At 40.6% G+C, this 22,137-nt stretch overlaps 1 protein-coding gene across 1 annotated transcript; it reads right to left on the bottom strand.

Annotated features, from left to right (window-relative positions):
• Positions 1 to 435: 435 nt before the first annotated feature.
• On the bottom strand, positions 436 to 20,067 carry Trim69 (tripartite motif containing 69). The gene is made up of 7 exons (XM_036185800.1): positions 19,887 to 20,067; positions 11,604 to 12,080; positions 9,745 to 9,840; positions 6,021 to 6,254; positions 5,196 to 5,218; positions 4,986 to 5,110; positions 436 to 1,032 (listed from the first exon to the last, which is right to left on the bottom strand). Exons 1-7 carry the CDS (start codon positions 19,890 to 19,892, stop codon positions 494 to 496), a joined length of 1,500 nt encoding a protein of 499 aa, XP_036041693.1. The 5' UTR covers positions 19,893 to 20,067; the 3' UTR covers positions 436 to 493.
• Positions 20,068 to 22,137: the final 2,070 nt, after the last annotated feature.

Here is a 22,137-nt window from a genome sequence, read left to right as displayed (position 1 = left end):
GACATGATTATAAGCTAATTCAGGCCATTTTCTACTTCAAGGCTCTGGAGCAAATTTTTACATTTACAGCAATATGTTTTGGAAAAGAAATGAGGTGAGTTTTTTAGAATTAAATCCCAGCACTGAAGAAAGCTAATTCAACAGGAAGAAGAGTGCAGATGTGAACATCCCTCCTCTAAACTCAGTATGCTGGCAGCACATTTGAGAAGGGTTTCCAAGCATCACAAAATCAAGCTGCAGTTTGCTCCAGAAACAAGACAGAAGGATCATACTCAGGGAAGCTCCCTGTGTCCTAGAAGACCCCACAGAAGTAGAGTGTTATCTTGAAAGGCTCCAGCAAAATCCATGTTAGGGAACTGAAATGTAAGTCAGTTTGTGAATCCTGCTTTCATTGTTTCAGAGTTCCCCATAAATTGGAAAGAGAATCCAGTGAAATTGGTAAACTATTTCAACACTTTAATAACACTCTGAATTTATACAACAGTATGACTAATTACTGTGGATGTACGATGTGCAATGGTTCTTTATTCTCTCCACCATCATTAAGGCAGGGACAGAAGTAGGGGAAAAGTGTCTCCATGAAAAGACAGCTGAAGGTGTAAAGATGACTCATGGTTGCAGCATTATAGAAGGACACCTGCCCTCCCTCATAATCCAGGTATATGCCCACCCTGTTGAGATCACCCTGTTTCAGACTACAAGAAGGCAAATCCAGAGCCTTTAGATCAGTTTGGTTCCTTAGTCTTAAAAGCCAGAATCCTTGCTCAGGAGTCAGAGGGCAGCTCCCCTTCCGAATGATGGACTCTCTGACGACTCCAACTGTCCATTTTGTCTTCTTTGCTACTTCTACTTCCCAGTACCACTTTCCAGAGGTGAAGCCTTTTGAGCCCAGCACAGCCACACTTGAATCAAACCTCTCTGGATCATCAGGCATTACCTGCTTAACATCACCATGACACACACTGGTCCTGCTTTCAGATAGCACCAGATTCGGATGAGCTGTTTTAGGGTCCAGAGTTAATTGAGATAGGCCTAGTAAGAAAATGAGATAGCAGGGGAAAGAGGGGAAAGGAAGTGAATACAACTTTCCATAGTAAGAAATAATACTAACATAGATATTTGTGTTTTCATCTCAATATACATAAATCCTTAGTCAGGAAGTTTCTCATATACTTTTCTATTGCGTGGTATCCATGTTGCTATTTCTAGACCTTTTTATAATAGGGATAAAATCAGACTTTGCTCTGAAGTAATTTGTGTTCTACTGAAGGAAACAGTACAAATAATGTGAATCTTGACTAATACCAAAGTGGTAAAGTTAGGTGAAGTTGTCCTAGGAAACCTTACTAAGGAGAGTGTCTCAATTGGGCTATAATATGGGAGATGTATACGTTGGGTAAGCAGAGAGGGGGGAGGGCAGATTAAATTCAATTAGTTGCTTGTGTAGGAGAGACTATCTGTTAGAGCTAGGGAAGACTGAGACACCTGGTGGAGATTATATTTGGTTTAACATACAGTGAGACATTGGAGCTCTAGGGTGGTATGTGCCATTGCTCTTCGGAATGGAGTCTACAGATTATGTGATTACCAGCCTGGGACAAGATAATACAATGAAAGCAAACATTTAGAAATTTTTATGGCAATCTAACAAAGTAACTTCATGTCATTTTAAACTGGTAATTACAAAACCAGGCTTATACTTTGTAAACAATCTTTAATCTCACATTTGTAAGTAATTAATTTATATTGTATTCTATAATATTAAAATTCTATGACAGATGAAGATTTTTAAAAATATGTGAAAGCTAAGAAAGTTTGCCTCATAGAAATAGACTAGTGATCACTGGAGGCTAGAAAGGATAGGGAGGGATGGGGGTAGAATGAAATTGGATAACAGATACCAAAATATGATGAGATAGATGTTAATTTCAGAGTTTTATAGCACAATATGGTAATCATAATTTACTATATATGTGTATATATATACGTTTTTCCCCAGTGGTTTGGTTTTGTTGCCAGTGCTGGAGATTGAGCCCAAGGCCTTGTATATGTGAGGCTAGCATTCTGTTACTGAGCTATATCACCAGGCTTTATTTTGAGGAAATATAAATACTAATTACCATGATTTAATTATTATATGTTGCATACATGTGTTGAATATTATATTATATCCTGTAAATACATACAGTTACCATGTGTCAATTAAAATTCATTTGGAGCTGTAGCACATACCTATAATTCTGGCACCTAGGAGGTTGAGACAGAAAGATCCTAATTTCAAAGCCAGCCTAAACAATATAATGAGATCCTGGTTTTGTTGTTGTTATTGCTATTTAATGTTTTATATCAGGTGTATGCCTATAATCCTAACACTTAGGAGGTAGAAACAATAGTATGGGGAACTCAAGGTCATCCTTGGCCACACAGAACTCTCAGTCAACCTGGGCTACGTAAGACTCAATCTCAAAAACTTTAAATAAAAAAAGGAACCATCAAAAAAGCAATTTGTGGCTGGAGAGATGACTCAAAAGTTAAGAGCACTTTGCAGAGGAGTTCTGTTCCCGGCACCCACATCAAGCAGCTCACAACTGCCTGTGACTCCAGTACCAGGAGATCCAATACCTTTTACTGGCTTCTGTTGACAGCCATGCTTAGGGGAACAAATTGATACACAGACACACACTGTTTTGTTTTGTTTCTTTAAATCCTTTTTAACTAACATGAGTGATAAAGGACTTGTCCCTTTGTAATTTAATGTTAAAATAATCCAACAAAAGTGTGGTCAAAAGATTGAATATATCTCACCAGCAAGGCATAGGAATGGCAGAGAACCACGTGGAGAGATGTTCAACAGGATTAAACATTAGAAATGTATGCATTAAAACAATGATGAAATGTTACTATACTTAAGGTTAAATAGTTAAAATTAGAGAGATTGACAATATCAAGTTTTATCAAGAGTATAGGAAAAATGGTCTTGTCATCCATGTAGGAGGAAATGTAAAATGATTCCTCCACGTGAGAGAAAGGGGTTGACAGTGTCTCATAAAGTTAAATGCACATCTTCAACCCCACCACTAGGTCTTCTCCTCAAAGATGTGTAAACAGACCCATACAACTTTATTCTTAATAGCCCTCAAGTGTAATCTAACCAACTGTTCATCAGTTGAAGAATAGATAAACACATTGTGATGTATCCACTAAATAAATTTATTGCTATGTGCAACTCCATAGGTGAATCAAAGGAAGCGTTGTGGTAAGTACTAAATCTAGACACACCGTACTGGAATGTGTGATTTACATTAAATCAAAAGTTTGAAAAGACACATGCAAAGTGAAATAAAGCAGATCAACAAGCATTAAGGGCTAGAGCTATACAGAAAGAACTTACTGCAAAAAGACATGCCTGTATGTGTGAGTGTGTGTGTATATTCCTGTATGTGTTTGTGTACACAAGTATACCTATGCATGTACATGTGCATGTGGAGATCAGAGATCCACTTTGGGTGTCTCCTCAATCACTCTCCATCTTATATTGTGAGACAGGTTTCTCACTGAAATCTGGAACTCAGTCTTTCAATTAGACTGGCTGCCCAGCAAGCCTCCTAAGATCTACATTTTCCCCCAACTCCTCCCCAGTGATGGAGTTACAGTTGTTTGCCACCATGCCTCATTTTCTACATAGGTGCTAGGGATTCAAACTCAGGTCCTTTTGTTTGCTCAGCAAGCACTTTATCCACTAAACCATCTCCCCAGCCCCCACCTATCTTCATCACAGAGATATCACATGTTTATTAAAACTCATCAACTTGTACACTAGGTATATTTAGGTAAAATTGGCATTTTCTGCTCTATTAACTATACTTCAGTGAAGCTGTTTTCTTTCCATGTTAGTCACTTGGAAAATGTGACAAGGATATATTTATAATTTTAAGTAGGCTAGTAACAAACAATAATACATTTTGCAAAAGCTATCTAAAATTTTATTTCTATACATATTATATCTAGAATATTATTTCTTTTTTATGAAATACCACTTGTATTATTTTGTCCTGTTCAGTCCTTTGATATTTGCAAGAACACAAAAATGTGCTCATTAGACAGACATATCAACTGAAATTAGATATCGTTTTCTTCTGAAGAACTGTTGTTTTGTTTTTCTAAAGCACTGATAATCTCTAACACTCTTTTATGTGTTGTGCTTTATGCTATGACTATCAAACACTAAAAGACCTATAAAGACTAAATATTTACAAGGAGTATGTGTGGGAAATGCCTTCAGAGCAGAGATACTCCAGAGATTCTTATAGCTGATGTAGCAAAACAGGATAAAATTATGGCCATTTCTAAACATTCTAGATCAAACAAAATCATAGGCTGGCCGGGCGGTGGTGGTGCATGCCCGTAATCCCAGTACTCGGGAGGCAGAGGCAGGTGGATCTCTGTGAGTTCCAGGCTAGCCTGGTCTACAAAGCAAGTTCCAGGACAACCTCCAAAGCTACAGAGAAACCCTATCTCAAAAAACCAAAAAAAAAAAAAAAAAAAAAATCATAGGCTGAGGAGTAATTCTAATTTCAGACTCTTATGTAATGTATTGTTAGTTCAAAGACACATATTCTTAGATCATAGCAGCAGAAGAAAAAGAAAAAGTCTTTTTTATTAAACTCCACGCAAGGGCTAGAAAGATAGCTCATTGGTTAAGAGCACTGGCTGCTCTTCCAGAGGTCCTGAGTTCAATTCCCAGCAACCACATGGTGGCTCACAACCATCTACAACGAGATCTGATGCCCTCTCTGGCATTTAGGTGTACATGCAGACAGAGCACTCACATACATAAAATACATTAATAAATAAATTTTAAAACTCCACCCAAGTCCATCTCCATCTTGCCTCAAGCTAAAGAACTAACTTGGGCCACAGCAGAGATCCCATAGATAAAATGTAGATTAGGGGCCATAGGAATGAGTAGCTACTTTCCACTATACCTGGACAGAGAACAGACTGCATTTCCCTCCAGATCATATACTGGATGGGACCTTTGAAGCGGCCTGGGCTCAGCTTTTTGGAGATAAGCTGTCTGGGTAAGAATGCCCTCATTCCTTGCTCCACGCTGTAAGGGACACAAATAGTTTATTTTTTTAGACATCCTCCAGGGCCAGAAGGAAGGGGATAGAGTACCATGGAGAAGCACTTACCTCTCTATGAGCTTTGTGATGTCCTAAAGGGAAAAGGAGAAATAGAGTAGTCAGATGCCTGTTTATCATCCCTAGAAATTGGTCTGGTTATTCTGATTACCATCCAGGTTTCATCAATACTGGCTTCCTGTGCAGGTGGTGGTGCTCAGTCCCTCTCCAACCACAGTTTTCATCCTCCACAGGCTTTTCCTAATCAGCACCCCAATCTAACCCATGAGAAACTGACCTCCCATTTGCTAACCTCCTCATTTCTATAATTCCAACTCTGGTAGGAATTATATGGAGCCAGAACATCCATAGTTAAGGTCAACTTTTTTTGATAAGTGAGAACTTCCAAATACTCCCACAAGAAAAGATCAGAGGCAATTCCTGTGCCAAGGGTAACTACACTTTTGAGTCCTGAAGTGATCACCAGTGTTGCTTTAGAGGTGAGTCTTCAGGTAGCAAAGTTTGACAAAAAGATTTTTAAATAGTTCAGTTTATTATTTCTGTAAGCCCAAAACTCAACAAAGGCTATCAGAAACATACTTTTGAAAAATAAAGCTTCAATGTTCTTTATGGGAAAATAAATATTGATCCATATAGCATTATTGATGAAATTGTACTAATGTTTCATAGGAAGATGAAAGCACAGCTTTCCACTGAGCAGAGAACAAAAGCAGCCTACATTTTCCCCAGAGGATCTTAAAAGCACTGCAGTGGGGCTGGGTTCAGTTCCCTTCAGTTGAGCTTGGTTAGGCTACGCTTTTCTTCCCTCCCCAACCAACCCCAGGCCTTCTTCCCTCCTTCAAGTGTACCCATAATCAAATTGGTGTGGAATCTCACTTTGAGGAAGTTGAAGGGATTCTGCTGTTCCATCCGTGTCTGAACGTTTACCAGCATGTCTTTGGCGAGAAGACACTGTTCCTGAATTTGGTTCAGATTCAGCTCCATCTCCTCATTCAAGACTTTCCCCTCATCGCGGAGGTCATTTAGAATGTCCTTTTCTTTGTTGTGCAGGAACTGATGCAGCTTGAGAAACTCCAAGGAAAGGTGTTGTTGCAGTTGTATCTTGTTGTCCTGGAAACCTCCATAATCATCACCACGATTACTACTGAGACTAGCACTTAGAGACAGGGACTCACACCATACAACACACCTTGGAAAATTCCATACAAATGGCTGCTTAACATCAGCGTTCAATCCTACTAAACAGAGCCCCTTGGAAGACTTCTTCCTTCTTTCCCAGCTAGTTTAATGGTGTAAGAGGAAAGGTTTTGTTTTCATTTTTTTTTCTCAGTGCTTAGATAATAACCAGTGCTCTATTAAATAATGTTGTGGAGTCAGTCAAACATTCTAAAAAGAATTATTATTATTATTGTTGTTGTTGTTGTTGTTGTTTGAGACAGGGTTTCTCTGTGTAGCCTTAGCTGCCCTGGAAGTCACTCTGTAGACCAGGCAGGCCTCAAATTCAGAGATCTGCCTGCCCCTGCCTCAGGAATGCTGGGATTAAAGGCATGCACCCCCACCATTTAGCTAAACATTCTCAAATTAATACTAATAATACCTTCATAGACTGGCAAACAGTATCTACTAAATGATGCTGTTAAAATAGGGCCATAAGGAACCTGGGGGAACTGTCCTTTCAAAACCAAAACTACTCTTGCTGCCAGGACAGCATGAAAGAAACAGGATATAAACAATGTACAAAGTGCTGAAATTGGTAATTGCTACACTTGCAACTTGTGTATGCAAGGGGTGTGTGTGTGTGTGTGTGTGTGTGTGTGTGTGTGTGTGTGTGTGTAAGAGACAGACGGAGAGAGAGACACCATACAGCTTCCTCCCTGGTGAACTTTCTATATCCTGGCTTATCAGTTTCTCGTTGTCTTCTTTTCTAATGACTTAGAGCTTTCTCCACGTACTCCCAAACACACATGGAATTTTTTTTTTATTTAAAGATTTATTTATTTATTATGTATACAGTGTTCTGCCTGCACGTATCCCTGCAGGCCAGAAGAGGGCACCAGATCTCATTACAGATGGTTGTGAGCCACAATGTGGTTGCTGGGAATTGAACTCAGGACCTTTGGAAGAACAGCCAGTGCTCTTAACCTCTGAGCCATATCTCCAGCCCCACACATGGAATTTTATCATTCCCAGAAAATGTATCATCTCCAAAATGACTTTTTGCTCCAAGTTCACTTGCTCCATACTGCAGCGCTGTTGAATCTCAATGAAAGTTTGTATTCAACCTGGGCATGGTGATACATGGCTCAAATCCCAGCACTTGATGGAGGGGGCAGGGGAGCAGAAGCAGGCAGATCTCTATGAGTTTGAGGCTTGCCTGGTCTACATAGTGAGTTCCAAGGTAGCCAGGGCTACATGGAGAGATTCTATCTTAAGAAAACAACAAAATGCTGGGCAATGGTGGTGCACGCCTTTAATTCCAGCACTTGGGAGGCAGGACCAGGTGGATCTCTGTGAGTTTGAGGCCAGCCTGGTCTACAAAGCAAGATTCAGGACAAGCACCAAAACTACACAGAGAAACCCTGTCTCAAAAAACCAAAAAAAAAAAAAAAAAAAAAAGAAAGAAAGAAAAGAAAGAAAAAGAAAACAACAAAGTATGTTTTAATCATTGCCCCTCCTCGCTTCTGTTAATAAACTTCTATCTTCATGGCCTGTCTTATGTAGCTTAGATTCCATGGACAATCATTAGCAGACTCTTAAAATTAACCCAGGTGTTTCCAGTTTCTTTTCACCTTTCTCATGATTTCCCATTTCCTCTAACCACAATTTAAATATTAAAATTAGTTAGTATTCTGTCCTAAGCTCATTCTACACTTTTAGGCAATCCCTCCTGCAGCTTTAGCATCTAATGCTGACAGCTTTTCTCCAGCTTTGGGCTCCAGATTCCTAAACCCAAATGCTTACCTGATACTGCTATTCATTCCTCTTATCTAATCAATCACCACAGCTATACAGTGTCCTCCCTACACCATAGGCTCTTGTTTATCTCTGTGTTTCCTGCTCTTTAGTCCAGTCACATGCCATTGTTCTTGGCAAACTAACCTACAACAGTTTTCAAACCATATGATTTCATCATTGTCTCTCTAACCCATTTTCCACACAGCAATTAGACATTTTCAAAATGAGATGAAACTGTGTCTTTATTACAACTCTTTATTTCTTATGTCACAGGATCAAATATTCAAAATACTTAATGTCTTCTATACAAACTTGTGCCTGACTGGGCCATATCTGCCTCTTCAGTATTATCTTGCTTAGCGTGCTCTAGCTTTATTGGACTTTCTTCTGTTTAACCTCCTGTTTCTGGACTTCTCCTTGTATATTTTCCTATCCCTACAACACTCTTCTCCAGGCCCTTAAGTTCATATTCCTTTCACCCAGTTCATTTGATTAAGTTACTCATCCTTCAGACCTCAAAAAAAAAAAATTGAGAGTAGATCTCATGTATCCCAGGCTAGCCTAGAACTTGGTATGTAGCCAAAGATGACCTTGAACTTCTGATCCCCCTTCTTCTACAACCTGAGTGCTGAAATTACAAGTGTGTGCCACTGTTCCCAGTTTATGTGATATTGGTGATAAAACCAACAGCCTCATGCATGCTAGGCAAGTCATCTACCAACTGAGTACATCTCCAGCTCAAGTGCCTTCTTCAGAGCATATTCCTCCTCCACCTAAATTAGGTTCTCAACTATAGTTCTCTTCACTACTATATTTTCATATTATATAGTGCTAGTCATTATTGTTACTTTATTGGTATTGTTAGCATTATGTAATACCTGTCTCCCAAACTCAGATTCTAGTGTGGGAGTCTAATGCCTTGACCCATTCAATAAATATTTGTTGAATGAATATTGACTGTAGTATCTGAACTAGGAAACAGTAACAAAATTCTCTGGAAACATCCTTAACTCCATGTATCTCTCCCTGAGGCTACATATTTTTCTAGATGCCAAATGCCAAAGATGGCTCTCCTATACAGAGTAATTAATGAAGAAACCAAAGTTTCAATTTAGCTCCCAACCTAGATACTGATTTGCTGAATCTTTCCTATTAGTATTGTTTAGCACTCCTGTGAAGTCTAAAGTGGATAGGCATGTATAGGCAACAGCTTTACATAGTTTGGGAGCAGTTAAGGAAGATAAATCAGGTGGGAGGAAATGTAATGTAAGAGTCCATGGGTCAGAGGTACCTGGTTATAAACTCAAAGGAAATAAAAGTATTTCTTTGGACATAGCCATCTTTGGTAGGTTTCATTGGTAAAGTCCTTATTTTGCCATAGGTGAAAGGACTGAACAAGCAGATCCCAAAACCACATTATTCACCTAGTGACTTAACCATCAAAAGACCCAGCATGTTAGGACAAAAGCTAATCTGTTCAATTATCAAATGTTGGGAACTTTTCCCACCATACATTTCTTCCTACCCTGCAATGAAATAGCACTAATTCTATAACCCAGATGCCATTTAGCATATTGATATAGCTGGAGTTCTAGGAAGGGATTATCCCAGCTCTGCTTCATAAGCACTTTTCCCTGCCCCTCACCTTGTAAGCAGCAATAGCATCTTTCTGCATAGTTCTGAGAGACTGAAGCTCCTTCAGGGTTGTCTGAAGTTGGCTCTGATAGATGGCAAGCTCCTCCTAGAAATACCAAATAGAATTAACCCACAGCAATTTGGGAGGTAAAAAAACGAAGCAGGTTCCCCGGGGCTGGGGAGATGAAGGCTCAGTTAGTAAAATGCCTGCCACACAAATGTGAGGACCTGAGTTTGATCCCAGCATTTATGTAAAAGGCTGGGCATGGTGGCACACATTTAAGTCCAGTGCTGGGGAGATGGAGACAGACAGATCCCTGGGACTTGCTGGCCAGATAGCTGGCCTAGCCTAATCTGTAACCCCAGGTCTTTGTGAGAAACCCTGTCTCAAAAAGCAAGGTGGACAAGTACTTAAGGTACAACCTAAAATTTTCCTCTGGCCTCTGTAGAATAGGAAGCGAACTGTGCTAATAGCACAGGGAGGCAGGAACAGGACAGGCTAAACAAATGGCAGGATTGGGAGTCTAGTCCTGGCTCCAGAAGAGATTCTGCCAGGGGATAGAAGGCACACCAGCATTTGTTTGAACATAGACATTTTAATGTAAGGAACTATTAATTTTAAAGTTAGCTCATAGGTTGGGGATTTAGCTCAGTGGTAGAGCGCTTGCCTAGCAAGCGCAAGGCCATGGGTTCAATCCTCAGTTCAAAAAAAAAAAAAAAAAAGAAAGAAAAAGAAGAAAGTTAGCTCATTGCTTGGATGGGTGAGGTGGTTGTGTGGATAAAGCCTAAATTACTAAACTTGTCAACCTGAGTTCAGTCTCCAGAAACCACATCATAGAAGAAAAGAACTCTCTCTCAATCTCTCTCTCTTGTCTCTCTGTGTATGTTTGTATGTGCTCCCTCCCTCCCTCTTCTCTTCTCTTCTCTCTCTCTCTCTCTCTCTCTCTCTCTCTCTCTCTCACACACACACACACACACACACACACACACACACACACACACGAGGAAAGATGGTGGGAAAGACAAAGACATGGTATGCCAAGAAATAAATAAGCGCGAGGTGTTCCTTCTTTAGAGCCCCTCCCACTCTCTGGAGTCCTCTCTCATTTTTCTCTAGTAAGTCTGTGTTCACTCAAGTAAACTCTTGCAACAAAGACTCTTGCATCTTACTCTCCCACTGTGCCGTACGTAATTCCTGTCTCTTTTGAGAATTGTGACAAAAGATTAGCTCAGTAGCATACTTATTTTGCTTATACTTTGCCCTAGGCTCAATCCTCAGCACCACTAAAACAAAATTTGTGAGTAAAATAAGCAACAGGAACAGTTAAGTTTTAACACCTTATTGTCTAGGTACAGGGATTTGAGGAGGCTACTGTAACTTGACATCTGGACACCTTTACTTATGCGGTTCCCATTGGAACATTTCTTCCTTCCTTCTGCCCAGCCAAATCCAAACGATTTCCCAGTTCTAGTCTCACAACTTTCCTTCATTGTATATCCCCCCACCCGAAATCCTAAACACTTGGGAATTACAAATGTGACAAAACTTAGTTCTCAGTAATAATACATTATCATATACTGTTTCTATTGGTGTACTCATTGAAACTCCATCAAAGTTTGAAACTTTTATAACAGGAACACTCTTTTGTTCATGCTTTACCCAGTGTGTGACTGAAGGAGTCATATAGTCCTTTATAGTGCCTTTCCTACATGTAGCATCTCTAGAGGAAGAACTTTCCAAGTCATGTTGTATTTCTGAGGACTCTGAACTTTCTCATTATTTGAATAAAGAAAGGGATGAGGCCAGAAGAAAGCAGCCCTCCAAAAGAGTTTTCCTAAGGGATTGCTCATGGCCCAGGTCTCACACACCGTAAAGAAATGGACAGCATCAGAGATTTGCAGGAAATCCTTAGACTGCCCCATAGACAACCGTGCATCCTTGCATTGAAAGCAGATCAGTTTCCCATCTGGCTTACTGAACAGTTTCAGGTTCTCTCCATGCTCTGGGCACTGTGGATGGCCCTTGAGCAGGGGTAACTTCTTAATCTTCTCTACCAGCTTCTCCAGCACAAGGTTGAATGTACAGTTGCTATACTGGCATAGCATCGTACACTCAGGACAGAATGTTTCCTTTGCATGCAGTTTCCAGTAGTTTTGGATACAGGCTTGGCAGAAGTTGTGGCCACAGCTCAGCATCAGCGGATCACGGAACCAATCATTACACAGTGGGCAGTGTAGCTCCATAGTAATATCTTGTATCACCACTTTTGAGGGTGTGTGGGTGGTTGGATCATTCACTTCAACATAGTTGCCTGGATCGAAGTTGGAGGGGGGCCTGGAGGATACCTTTGGGAAAGAATAGCTCAATTAATGTTCTCTTACTGCCCATTTCAATACACAAGGATGCAGAACTCCATTCCTAAAGGATCTGAGAATTGATTCAGCTAAAATATCATAATCTTTTCTTTGAAAATAATGCAATGGAGGCTGGAGAAATGACTCAGCAGTTAAGGACACATACTGCTCTTGCAGAGGACCCAAGTTCAGTTCCCAGCACCCACTCAAAATGGCCTGTAACTTCAGTTTCTGGAAATCCAACACCTTTCCTGGTCTTCACAGGAATGGCACTCATTTGGACAAACCCATCTACACATAATTTGAGATAATTAAATAAATAAAAATAAAAAATAAAACAATACAGTGAATTTAATGTTTTCTTATATTTTTGGTTGTAAGCCTAGCCTTTAATGGCTGAGCCATCTCCCCAGCCTGAATTTAATGATTTCTAACGTCATAATTTGTGGCACTATTTCAAGTTTTAATACAGACCCAAAGCAGGAGAAGAAAGTACCCTATCAAAGATACATATTTTGTTGTACATGCCTCTCTTTACCAACCTTCTCCAATTATGCATTGAAAATTTTATTCCTGGCTTCTGTTTCATTGGTTATTTTTATTTCCTATGGATCACACATACCTAGAAATGCAGTGTCTGGGGCATCCTCAACACACTCTTATGATTCCTTTGACATCAGAATATACACTATTTTCAAATGTGCATGGAACATTCTCTAGAACCTTATGTTAAGTCACAAGACATATCTCAATGCATTTGAAAGGATTAAAGTCATATGAAGTATGTGATGGTTTGAATAAGAGTGGCCCCACATAGGCTCATAGATTTGAATGCTTGGTCATTAGGGAGTGGCCTACTTGACAGGGATTAGGAGGTGTAACCTTGTTGGAGGAGGTGTGTTGTAGTTTGAGTTTTCTTGCCTGGCCCACAGTCAGGACAAATCTCTCTCACCCGCCAGTCCCACAGTCGCTCAGCCCCAACCAAGTAAGCACACAGAGACTTACATTACTTATAAACTGTGTGGCCGTGGCAGGCTTCTTGCTATCTAGTTCTTTTATCTCAAATCAACCCATTTTTATTAATCTATACTTTGCCACTTGGTTCGTGGCTTACCCATACCTTTACATCTTCATTGTCATGGCAGTGGCTGGCAGAGTCTCTCTGCCCCAGCCTTCCACCTCCCAGAATTCTCTTCTTTCTTGTCCCACCTATACTTCCTGCCTGGCCACTGGCCAATCAGAATTTTATTTATACAGAGCGATATCCACAGCACTGTGTCACTAGGGATTAGCTTTGAGGTTTCAAGGGCCCAAGCTAGGCTGAGCTCCCCTCCCCCACCACCTGCTGTCTGCAGATCTGGATGTAGAACTTTCAGCTACCTCTCCAGCACCATGTCTGCCTATGTGCTGCCATGCTTCCCAGCATGATGATAATGGACTAAACCTCAGAATGTAAGCAAGACCCAATTAAATGCTTTCTTTTATAAGAGTTGTCATGGTAATGGTGTCTCTCCACAGCAATAGAACAGTGACTAAAACAAAGTGTCTTCTCAGATACTATAGAATGGAATTAGAAATCAATAATAAGCAAAGTGGAAAATTCACAATTATGTAAAGATTAAACAACACACTCTTAATTAATCAATGGTAAAAGAAAGAGGTAAAGTTAGAGAATATTTTGAGATGGATGAATAAAAAAATACAATATACCAAAACTTATAATAAAAAGCAATAGTGTCTGGGAAGCGTATAGTTGTAAACACTGACATTGAAAAACTAAAATGGGATGGCACTCAGTAAGTAGTAGGATGCTTGCTTAGCATATAAAGGCCCTTGGCTCAATTCCTAGAACCAGCAGCATCAACAATAAAACTTAAAAAATTAAGAAAGAGAGTTTAGTACCCTGCCATGTGCCTATATTTCCAGTTATTTGGGAATCTGAGACAGAAGGATTGCTTGAGCCTGGAAATTTGAGTCCAGCCGAGACAACATGAAGGGATCCTGTCTGGGATCTCTTAAATGGGCTGGGAATATAAATCAGTGGTTGAACATGTGCTCAGCATGCCCCAGACCCTAGGTTTGATCCCTCAGCACCACAAGAGTAAGTGAATAAGTAAATACATAAATAAATTCACAATAAATGGCCCAAATTTCCCTTAAAGAACAAGTATAGGGAAAAAACAAACTAAATCCGAAGCTAGCAGAAGGAAGAAAACAGAGGGTGGAGATAAATGAAATAGAGAACAATAGACTCAGTGAAATCAACAGTGCAGCTTGTTAGCTTTGCCAAGCATGAAGGTACACATCTGTAATCTCACATTTAGGATATTGAGGAAGAGCATTGCCCATGGCTAGTCAGGGCCTAAAATAAAAGTAGTGCTTTTAGTGGGTGGAGAAGCTAAAATTGATTAGCTAAATTAATAAAAAAAAAAAAAAGAATCAAATCACTAAGATTTGAAGTGGTTTTATTTATTACAGGCCTCACATAAATAAAAATCTTAGACTATTATGCACAATTGTATGACAACAAATGTGTAACCTAGATGAAATAGGAATGGTCTCAGAAACACAATCAACTATTAAAACTGACTCAAGAAGAAATAGAAAACCTGAACATCCCTGTAACAAGTAAATTAATTAATCAGCAAAGTAAAACCCAGGACCAGATGACTTCACGTGTTAATTTTATCAAACAGTTAACAGATTAATATTAATCTTTCTCAAATTCTCTCAGAATAGGGTGGTACTTCTTGACCCTTTATATGAAGTTAGCATTCCCCTGATATTAAAGCTAGGTAAATAAGAAAAACTGTTCTTATTTCTCCTTTCACAAAATAAAAGACAAATTACATAAAGGAAGAAGTGATTTGCAAATTCTAGTCCTTGTAAAGGTCTAGAATCCAGAATAAAAATCTAGAATCTCACAACACAAAAAGATTAGCAATCATTTTTTAATAGACAGAAAATTGAATAGGCATTTGTCCAGAGAAAACAGGTGGCCAACAAACACACGAGAAGATGTTCAGTACCTTTAGTCATTATGAAAATTCACATGAGAATTTTGAATTCATTATTCTCACTATATCTCACAATGAAATATAATTTCACACTAGGATTGATATAATTTTAAAAGGTATATTGCTGGGGGTGGGGGGCTATAGAGATGGCTCAGAAATTAAAAGCACTTTCTGCTCTTCCAGAGGACTTGGATTCCATTCTCAGCACCCACATGGCTGCTTGCAACCATCTAAAACTCTAGTTCCAGATGCCTTCTTCTGGCTGCAGTGGCTCCAATAACACATGAGGTACACAGACATATGCAAGCAAAACACCCATACCCATTTTCTAAATGACATAGTTAATAAGAATGTCAGATAATGTAGCCATTTGTGTACTTCCTCAAAAAGTTGAACATAGAGCTGTGCATGGTGGTACATGCCTTTAATCCCAACACCCAGGAGGTAGTCTCTATGAATTAGAGGCCAGCCTGGTCTACATATTGAGTTCCAAGACAGCAATATAGAGCTATATAGTGAAAGCCTGTCTCAAAAACAAAAAACAAACAAACAACAACAACAACAAAAAAAAAACTTATGGACTGTAAAGACAGTTCAGTTAGAGTACTTGCTGCATAAGTATACCGACCTGAGTTCAGATTTCCTGTAACCTCAATGTTGGCAAGGGTGGAGACAGGGATATCTCTGGGGCTTGCTGGCCTAGCCAGAAAGCAATGGGAGACCCCATCTCAGGAGATTAAGGAAGAAAACAATGGAAGAAGACACACAACTTCCTCCACTGGTCTCCACATACATGCTTATGCATATGTACACTCACATACATATGTACATACATGCATATATACCACATGCACACACTACATCATTATGCTGGACTAAATGTTGCTCAGTGGTTAGAGTACTTGCCTAGCATAACCCCAGAACAAATAAAGCCTACACAAAAGTTCACATTTTATGATTTTGTTCATAAAAAATATTCAACATAGGTAAATCCCTAAGAGAAAGATTAGTGCTAGGGCATATGGGAGAAGGAAAAGTGGGGAGTGACTGCTTAATGGAAAAGAGATTTCCTTTGGGGATGACAAAAACATTTGGAAAGAGAAGTAGCTGTTGTACAGCATTGTAAATGTACTAAATGCTACTAGATTGTACATTTTTAAATAGTTAATTTTATATTACATGTTAGTTTTTTAATGAAAGATATTTGTTCCAGAGCCTGAATTTTTACACTAAACAATATCCTCCTTTGCAAAATGTTGTAGTTTTGCCATACAAGACATGCTGTTATTTGATAAAGAGCCACCAAAAGTTGTTTCAGTCCCTACTTGTGAGGCTGATGCTATTCATAAACATACAGTGCCAGCTCTGTTCTATCCTCCACTGTATCTGTGTGCCATTGCAAGTCTACTACCTCTGCCTCCTGATGACTGATAACAGGCATGAACCACCACACTATGCTTCCAGTTTCTTTTCCTAAACAGCTCCTAGACAGGCATTGGAGAGCCTCACTGTCCTTTCCATTTTCTTCTTGTTCATGTTTTCTGGTGCCATAGCTCTCCCTCTTTGTTATGGACAATTTTAGCCCTTTCTTACTTTTTGTTTCTTTTTTATGTGGGGGAAAGCCTCGAAGACAACTTTGAGTGTCATCCTCAGGAATACAGTCTACGTTCTTTGAGATAGTGTGTCATTGTCCTGGAGCTCACCAGTCAGGCTAGCCAGGCTAGTCAGTGATTCCCAGAGCTTCTCTTGTCTCTGCCTTTCTAAAACTGGGGCTACAAGCATGCACCCCCATGCTTAGCTCCTGACATCCAGCTCAGGTCCTTGTACCAGGCTATTGCCCCAGCCCAATTTCTTTGTTTCCTTAAATACTTTGAGTGAGATGAGTTCTTCCTAAGTTAGCTATTTAGAAAAGACGGGTATGAAAGGGGTGGCAGGTCCATACATTTGAGGATGTTTTCTTCCTGAAACAGCCGGTCCTGCAGGTTTGTTTATTGTGCAGCATCCCTCCACTCCACCTCGACATCAGATGGACTCTGCCTTCCTCAGCCTTACATCTTTGTGACAAGTGGATCTAGGAGAGGCCTGGCTTCAGCCACCTGTCTGTTCGGGTTGTTGTGGGTGTTGGATAGTCGGATGACACACTTCCTTTGGGAAACTGCGCCACTCTGTTTATGCAGGTTTACATTCCCAGTCCTCTCTCACGCTCTGTTTGGTTTTTACTGTAATCTGTAGTTTTACCTACCAGGCTGGTACCCAATGCTTCTGAATGTCTTTAGCTTCATTGTAAAGAAGTTATCTGGTTTTTTGCTTTTGGGGTTTTTTGTTTGTTTCTGCTCTGTTTGCTTTTCTTGTGTTTTTCATTCTCCTTGAGTTTTTTGTTGGTTTGGGACAGGGTCTCAATATATAGCCTGGCTTCCCTCAAACTCAAAATCTTCCTGCCTTTCCCCTTCCAAATGCAGGGATTACAGGTATGCCAGCATACCTCTTTACAACTTTGACTTTACAAAGAATAAGGGGTTCTTTAGAAGGGGAAATCATTGTTTTTATTATTTCACCATTCAAAAACAAAATCTTGTCACTAGCACTTCTTCCAACATTTCTATATGTTTAGGGAAAGAAATGCATGTATATGTGTTTAGGAGAGAGTGGGGCAGATGGGAAGGGATGGATTTCAATGTAATAGACCATCTTGACAAGATGAATAATGAAAGGTCAGCCATAATCTGTATGGATGCTGTTACTCAAAGAATATAGACTGAGCTCCTTTGCAGCCCTTAGGAAGAGAAATCAAAGTCAACATTTAGCAATGTTATAAACAGTCCTATGTGTTATTCTTTGCACACTTGACTTTTTAAACTAAGATTTCTCTTCAGGGTCTACTAAATGTATTCATTAAAATAGCTGCCATCCCCACAGTCCATGCTAAAGTCCAAGCCACATACACTGTGTGGCTTCTTCTTCCTTCCTCAGACCACAGATGGGCTTCTGGACTGTTTCATAGTCTGTCCCGCAATCCCAACTGTTACCTAATGTAAACCAGAGCCTCATGAATTCTAGTCTGCAAACAAAAGGATCAGAAGACAGACAATAGGAACAACAAGATCACGGTGAGATGCCTTGTGGAACACAGAAAATCATTAAAGAAGCAGGATCTGCCAGGCATAGTGGAGCATACCCTTAGTCCCAGCACATGGGAGGCTGAGTTCAAGACCAGCCTGGTCCATATAGTGAATTCCAGGACAGCCTGAGAGACCTGACAGAGAGAGAAGGGGGTTGGGAGAGGGGGGAAAGAGAAAGAGAGGCAAGATCTGGCAGATAGAGTTGAAACAAAAAGCAGAAGAAATGGAGAGAGGCAGGTAAAATCAGTTCATTGATAAAAACAAGAAGACATTACAGAGAGAAGGACTGGAAAGATGGCTCAGTAACTAAGAGCATCTACTGCTGTATCAGAGGACCAGAATTCAGATCCCAGAACTCACAAATCTAGAAACAAGCAATATGGCAGAGCCAGCTCTGCCTAAATTAAAAAAAAAAAAAAAACACTACTTCCTGAGTTGGCCTTGTACACAGGAGGAGGGAAGACTCAAACCTTGCTGACTTCTCAAAGGTTTCATGTCCTTCACTATTTCCAGCCTCTGCCTGAATAGTGGAAGTAACAGTCAGTTCACTATCATGCAATCTTTTATTTCACTATTAAGGAAGAGTATTTTTTCCCTGACTTTGGCTTTAAGAGGATCAGGGTATGAAAAGGCAATAATAGCATTTGAGGGTTTTTTGCCTACAAAAAATGTAAACAAACTATTTGTTGCTCAGTTTGCTTCAGTAGCTAAGGACAAAGAAGAGCATGAGCAAACCTCAAGGTCCTGCAGTAGAGGAGGTGAGAACTTGATCATTACAGTGGAGAACTATATACAACAAACTTCAACCCCCAAGCTGGTTCTGGTGGCACGGGCCTGTAATTCCAACATTTGGGAGGTGGAGGCAGGAGGATCTTGAGTTCCAGACCAACCTGCATAAAGAGATCCCAACTCAGAACACAACCTACCTAATCAGAATTCCAAACAGTAAGTTTCCTAAGTAAAAACAGGGGGGAAATGATAAATCAGCATCAGGGGCTGTGTGTTGGCATTTCTATGAGCTTTGGTGGGCTTTCCCTCCTATGGTAAACTACTGTTTTCTTTAGTCTTTCTGACTAAAAGTTTAGAAGACTGAATTCCTTTACTTTCATTTTAAGGTGTCTTAGAACAAAGAAATCTACTTAAAACCTTTAATTGGGCTGGGGAGGTGGCTCAGCAGGTAGAGATGCTTGCCTCCAAGCCTGATGACCTAAGTTTGATCCCTGAGAGGAAGGAGTGAACTAATTCCTGCAAATTGTCCTCTGACCTCCACACATGCACAATGACACATGTACACAAAATACACAAATGTAATTTTAAAGATATTTAACTTCTCCTCTGTTTTAAAAATAACACACCAAATGTGATAGTATGAAAAAAACATTATAATTTTTTATCCAAAGATAATTATTAATAAAGAGGGTAAACTTTTATATAATGTTTATTTGAATTATTTTCAAAAGTTCTGGTGGGTTCCTTACTTTCTTACCCACCTCTCTAATTTCTGTTTTCCCAAACGTCTAGAGGAAGCATAGAAGGCTAAAGCTATACGTTAAATATTTCCTTGATTTCCTCTCTTGATCCACAGTCCATACCCGGTTCCTATGATCTTGTTTTCCACACTATGTCCAGAAAACCTGCAGGCCTGTTGGAGAGTAACTTACCTCCATGAAGCTTGGTCATCAGGCCACCAAGTGGCAGAGACAGGCAACTTGGCTTTGCTCAGTGGGCCCAGGATGGCTGCCACTCAGTAGTCCTGGGCCTGTTAGTTTGCTAGGAATGGACTTGGGGCCCATTAGAGGAGGAGGGAGAGTTCAGGAGCTGGAGAAGAGAGGAAGGCCAAAGAGAGGTCTGGCGGGTTCCGTGACAGTTTGTCAGTTGCTTTGATCATATTCGCTTTTGAGAAAGAGAAACTCTGATTGGATTGGAATGGCCTATCAACCCCTTTTATTTTATTTTATTTGGGGCAGGGTTCTTTTAAATTTCAGGTGGTAATCTAATTTTTAATGTTTAATCTTGTGTGTGTATGCCACATGTGTGGAGATGTCCACAGAAGCCAGAAGAGGGATCAAATTCCCTGGAGCTGGAGTTACAGGTAGTTGTAAACCACTTGACGTGGGTGCTGGGAACCAAACTCTGGTCTTCTGCAAGCAAAGTCCACACTCTTAACTGCTGAGCCATCTCTCCAGCCCTGGTAATGTAACGTTAAGGCTTACAGACCTCTCTTCCGAATGGGGTTGCTCCAGAAAGAGAAAACACACAGCAGCAACAGCTGTGCTCCTGACTCAGGAGACAGCACTTCAGACCACCTGGGCCTGGCAGCCCTAGGCACACTGGACCGTGCAGGGTGGCTGCTTCCCTCTCGCCTTCCTCTCACCATCTATTGCAGCACATCTGAGTGAGTAGCAGGGTCTGGGGTCCGGCCTAAGGAGGCAGGGTAGGATGCTTTCACACAGCTTTCTCTAGCACTTTTAGCTTAGAGATCCGTACCTAGACCATGCTCATCCAGGGCATATAAAGAACTATCTCAAAGCCAACAGGTTTGCTGTTTTGCTTACAGTAATTCCAACCCAATATATTGTCTGGAGTGGGTAGTGCCTGTCTGCTATCCATGTACCACTCTGCTGCCAGAGTTGGGGAACTGCCGGCATACGCCTTGTTTCTCTGTCTTTGCACAGGCTGTCCCTTCTGCTAGGGGGCGCTCTCTGCCAAGAGAGTTAGTGAGAAGTCAGAGCTAACTCTATGCAGCAGCACTTTGCAACTGTTTCTATTACAGCTCTGATTATACTGCATTGTTTCTTTCATAAAACCTATTTGTCTTCATATCTCTTTTCCAAGAAACTGTGAGCTTCTTGAAAGGAAGGACTATCTTCTAAGGCCCCCAGGCTTACCACACTATCAATATGTAATAAACGCTGGCTAAGTGAGTAAATGGACAAATGAGGGGCACCTGGCAATGGCCTAGACCCTCTCCTTTCTGTTTGCTTGTTTGGTTTTACTATATTTGTGGGGGGAGGGTTTGTTTGTTTGTTTGTTTGTTTGTTTTTGGTTTGGTGGTTGTTGTTTTGGTTTTTGGTTTTAGAAGCAGCATCTCGTTACATAGTCCTGGCTGCCCTGGAACTCACTATGTAGACCAGGCTGGAGATCTGCCTGCCTCTGCCTCCCAAGTGCTGGAATTAAATGCCCTACATGTATGTTTGGTTTGTATATTTGGTGCTATGGTTAACTCAGTACCTTGTACCTGCTAGACAAGCACCCTAATTACTGCCCTACCCCAGCCTTCTTTCCGGTTGGATGATTGAACAACTGCTGCTCTTCTAGCTTGTTCAGAAAAATGGAAGAGAGAGGTTCATTCACTAAAAGCACTGTCCTATCAGGAAAGCTAAAGGACATGGTGACACCACACTGTCAGTTTCTCTGTCTTCCCTGTAGAGGATCAGTAAGACTGGTAGAGCCACACCTGGGTGTGGTGGTATTGTGTTCCCCGAAATACTGTGCACCCTAATAAACTTATCTGGGGTCAGAGACAGAACAGCCACAATATTAAACATAGAGCAACCAGGCAGTGGTGGCTCACGCCTTTAATTCCAGCACTCGGGAGGCAGAGGCAGGCGGATCTCTGCGAGTTTGAGGCCAGCCTGGTCTCCAAAGCGAGTTCCAGGAAAGGCGCAAAGCTACACAGAGAAACCTTGTCTCGAAAAACAAAAACAAGAAACAAACAAACAAAAAACCATAGAGGATAGGCAGTGGTAGCATATGCCTTTAATCGTAGCATTCCAGAGGCAGAAATCCATCTGTTCAAAGATAGATCCAAGCGTGGTGACTCACGCCTTTAATCCCAGGGAGTGATGGTAGAAAGCAGAAAGGTATATAAGGCGTGAGGACCAGAAACTAGAAGCATTTGGCTGGTTAAGC

The sequence above is a fragment of the Onychomys torridus genome, chromosome 4 (assembly GCF_903995425.1).
Source record: "Onychomys torridus chromosome 4, mOncTor1.1, whole genome shotgun sequence".
Lineage (NCBI taxonomy): Eukaryota > Metazoa > Chordata > Mammalia > Rodentia > Cricetidae > Onychomys > Onychomys torridus.
This window is presented reverse-complemented; position numbering and strand designations above follow the sequence as displayed.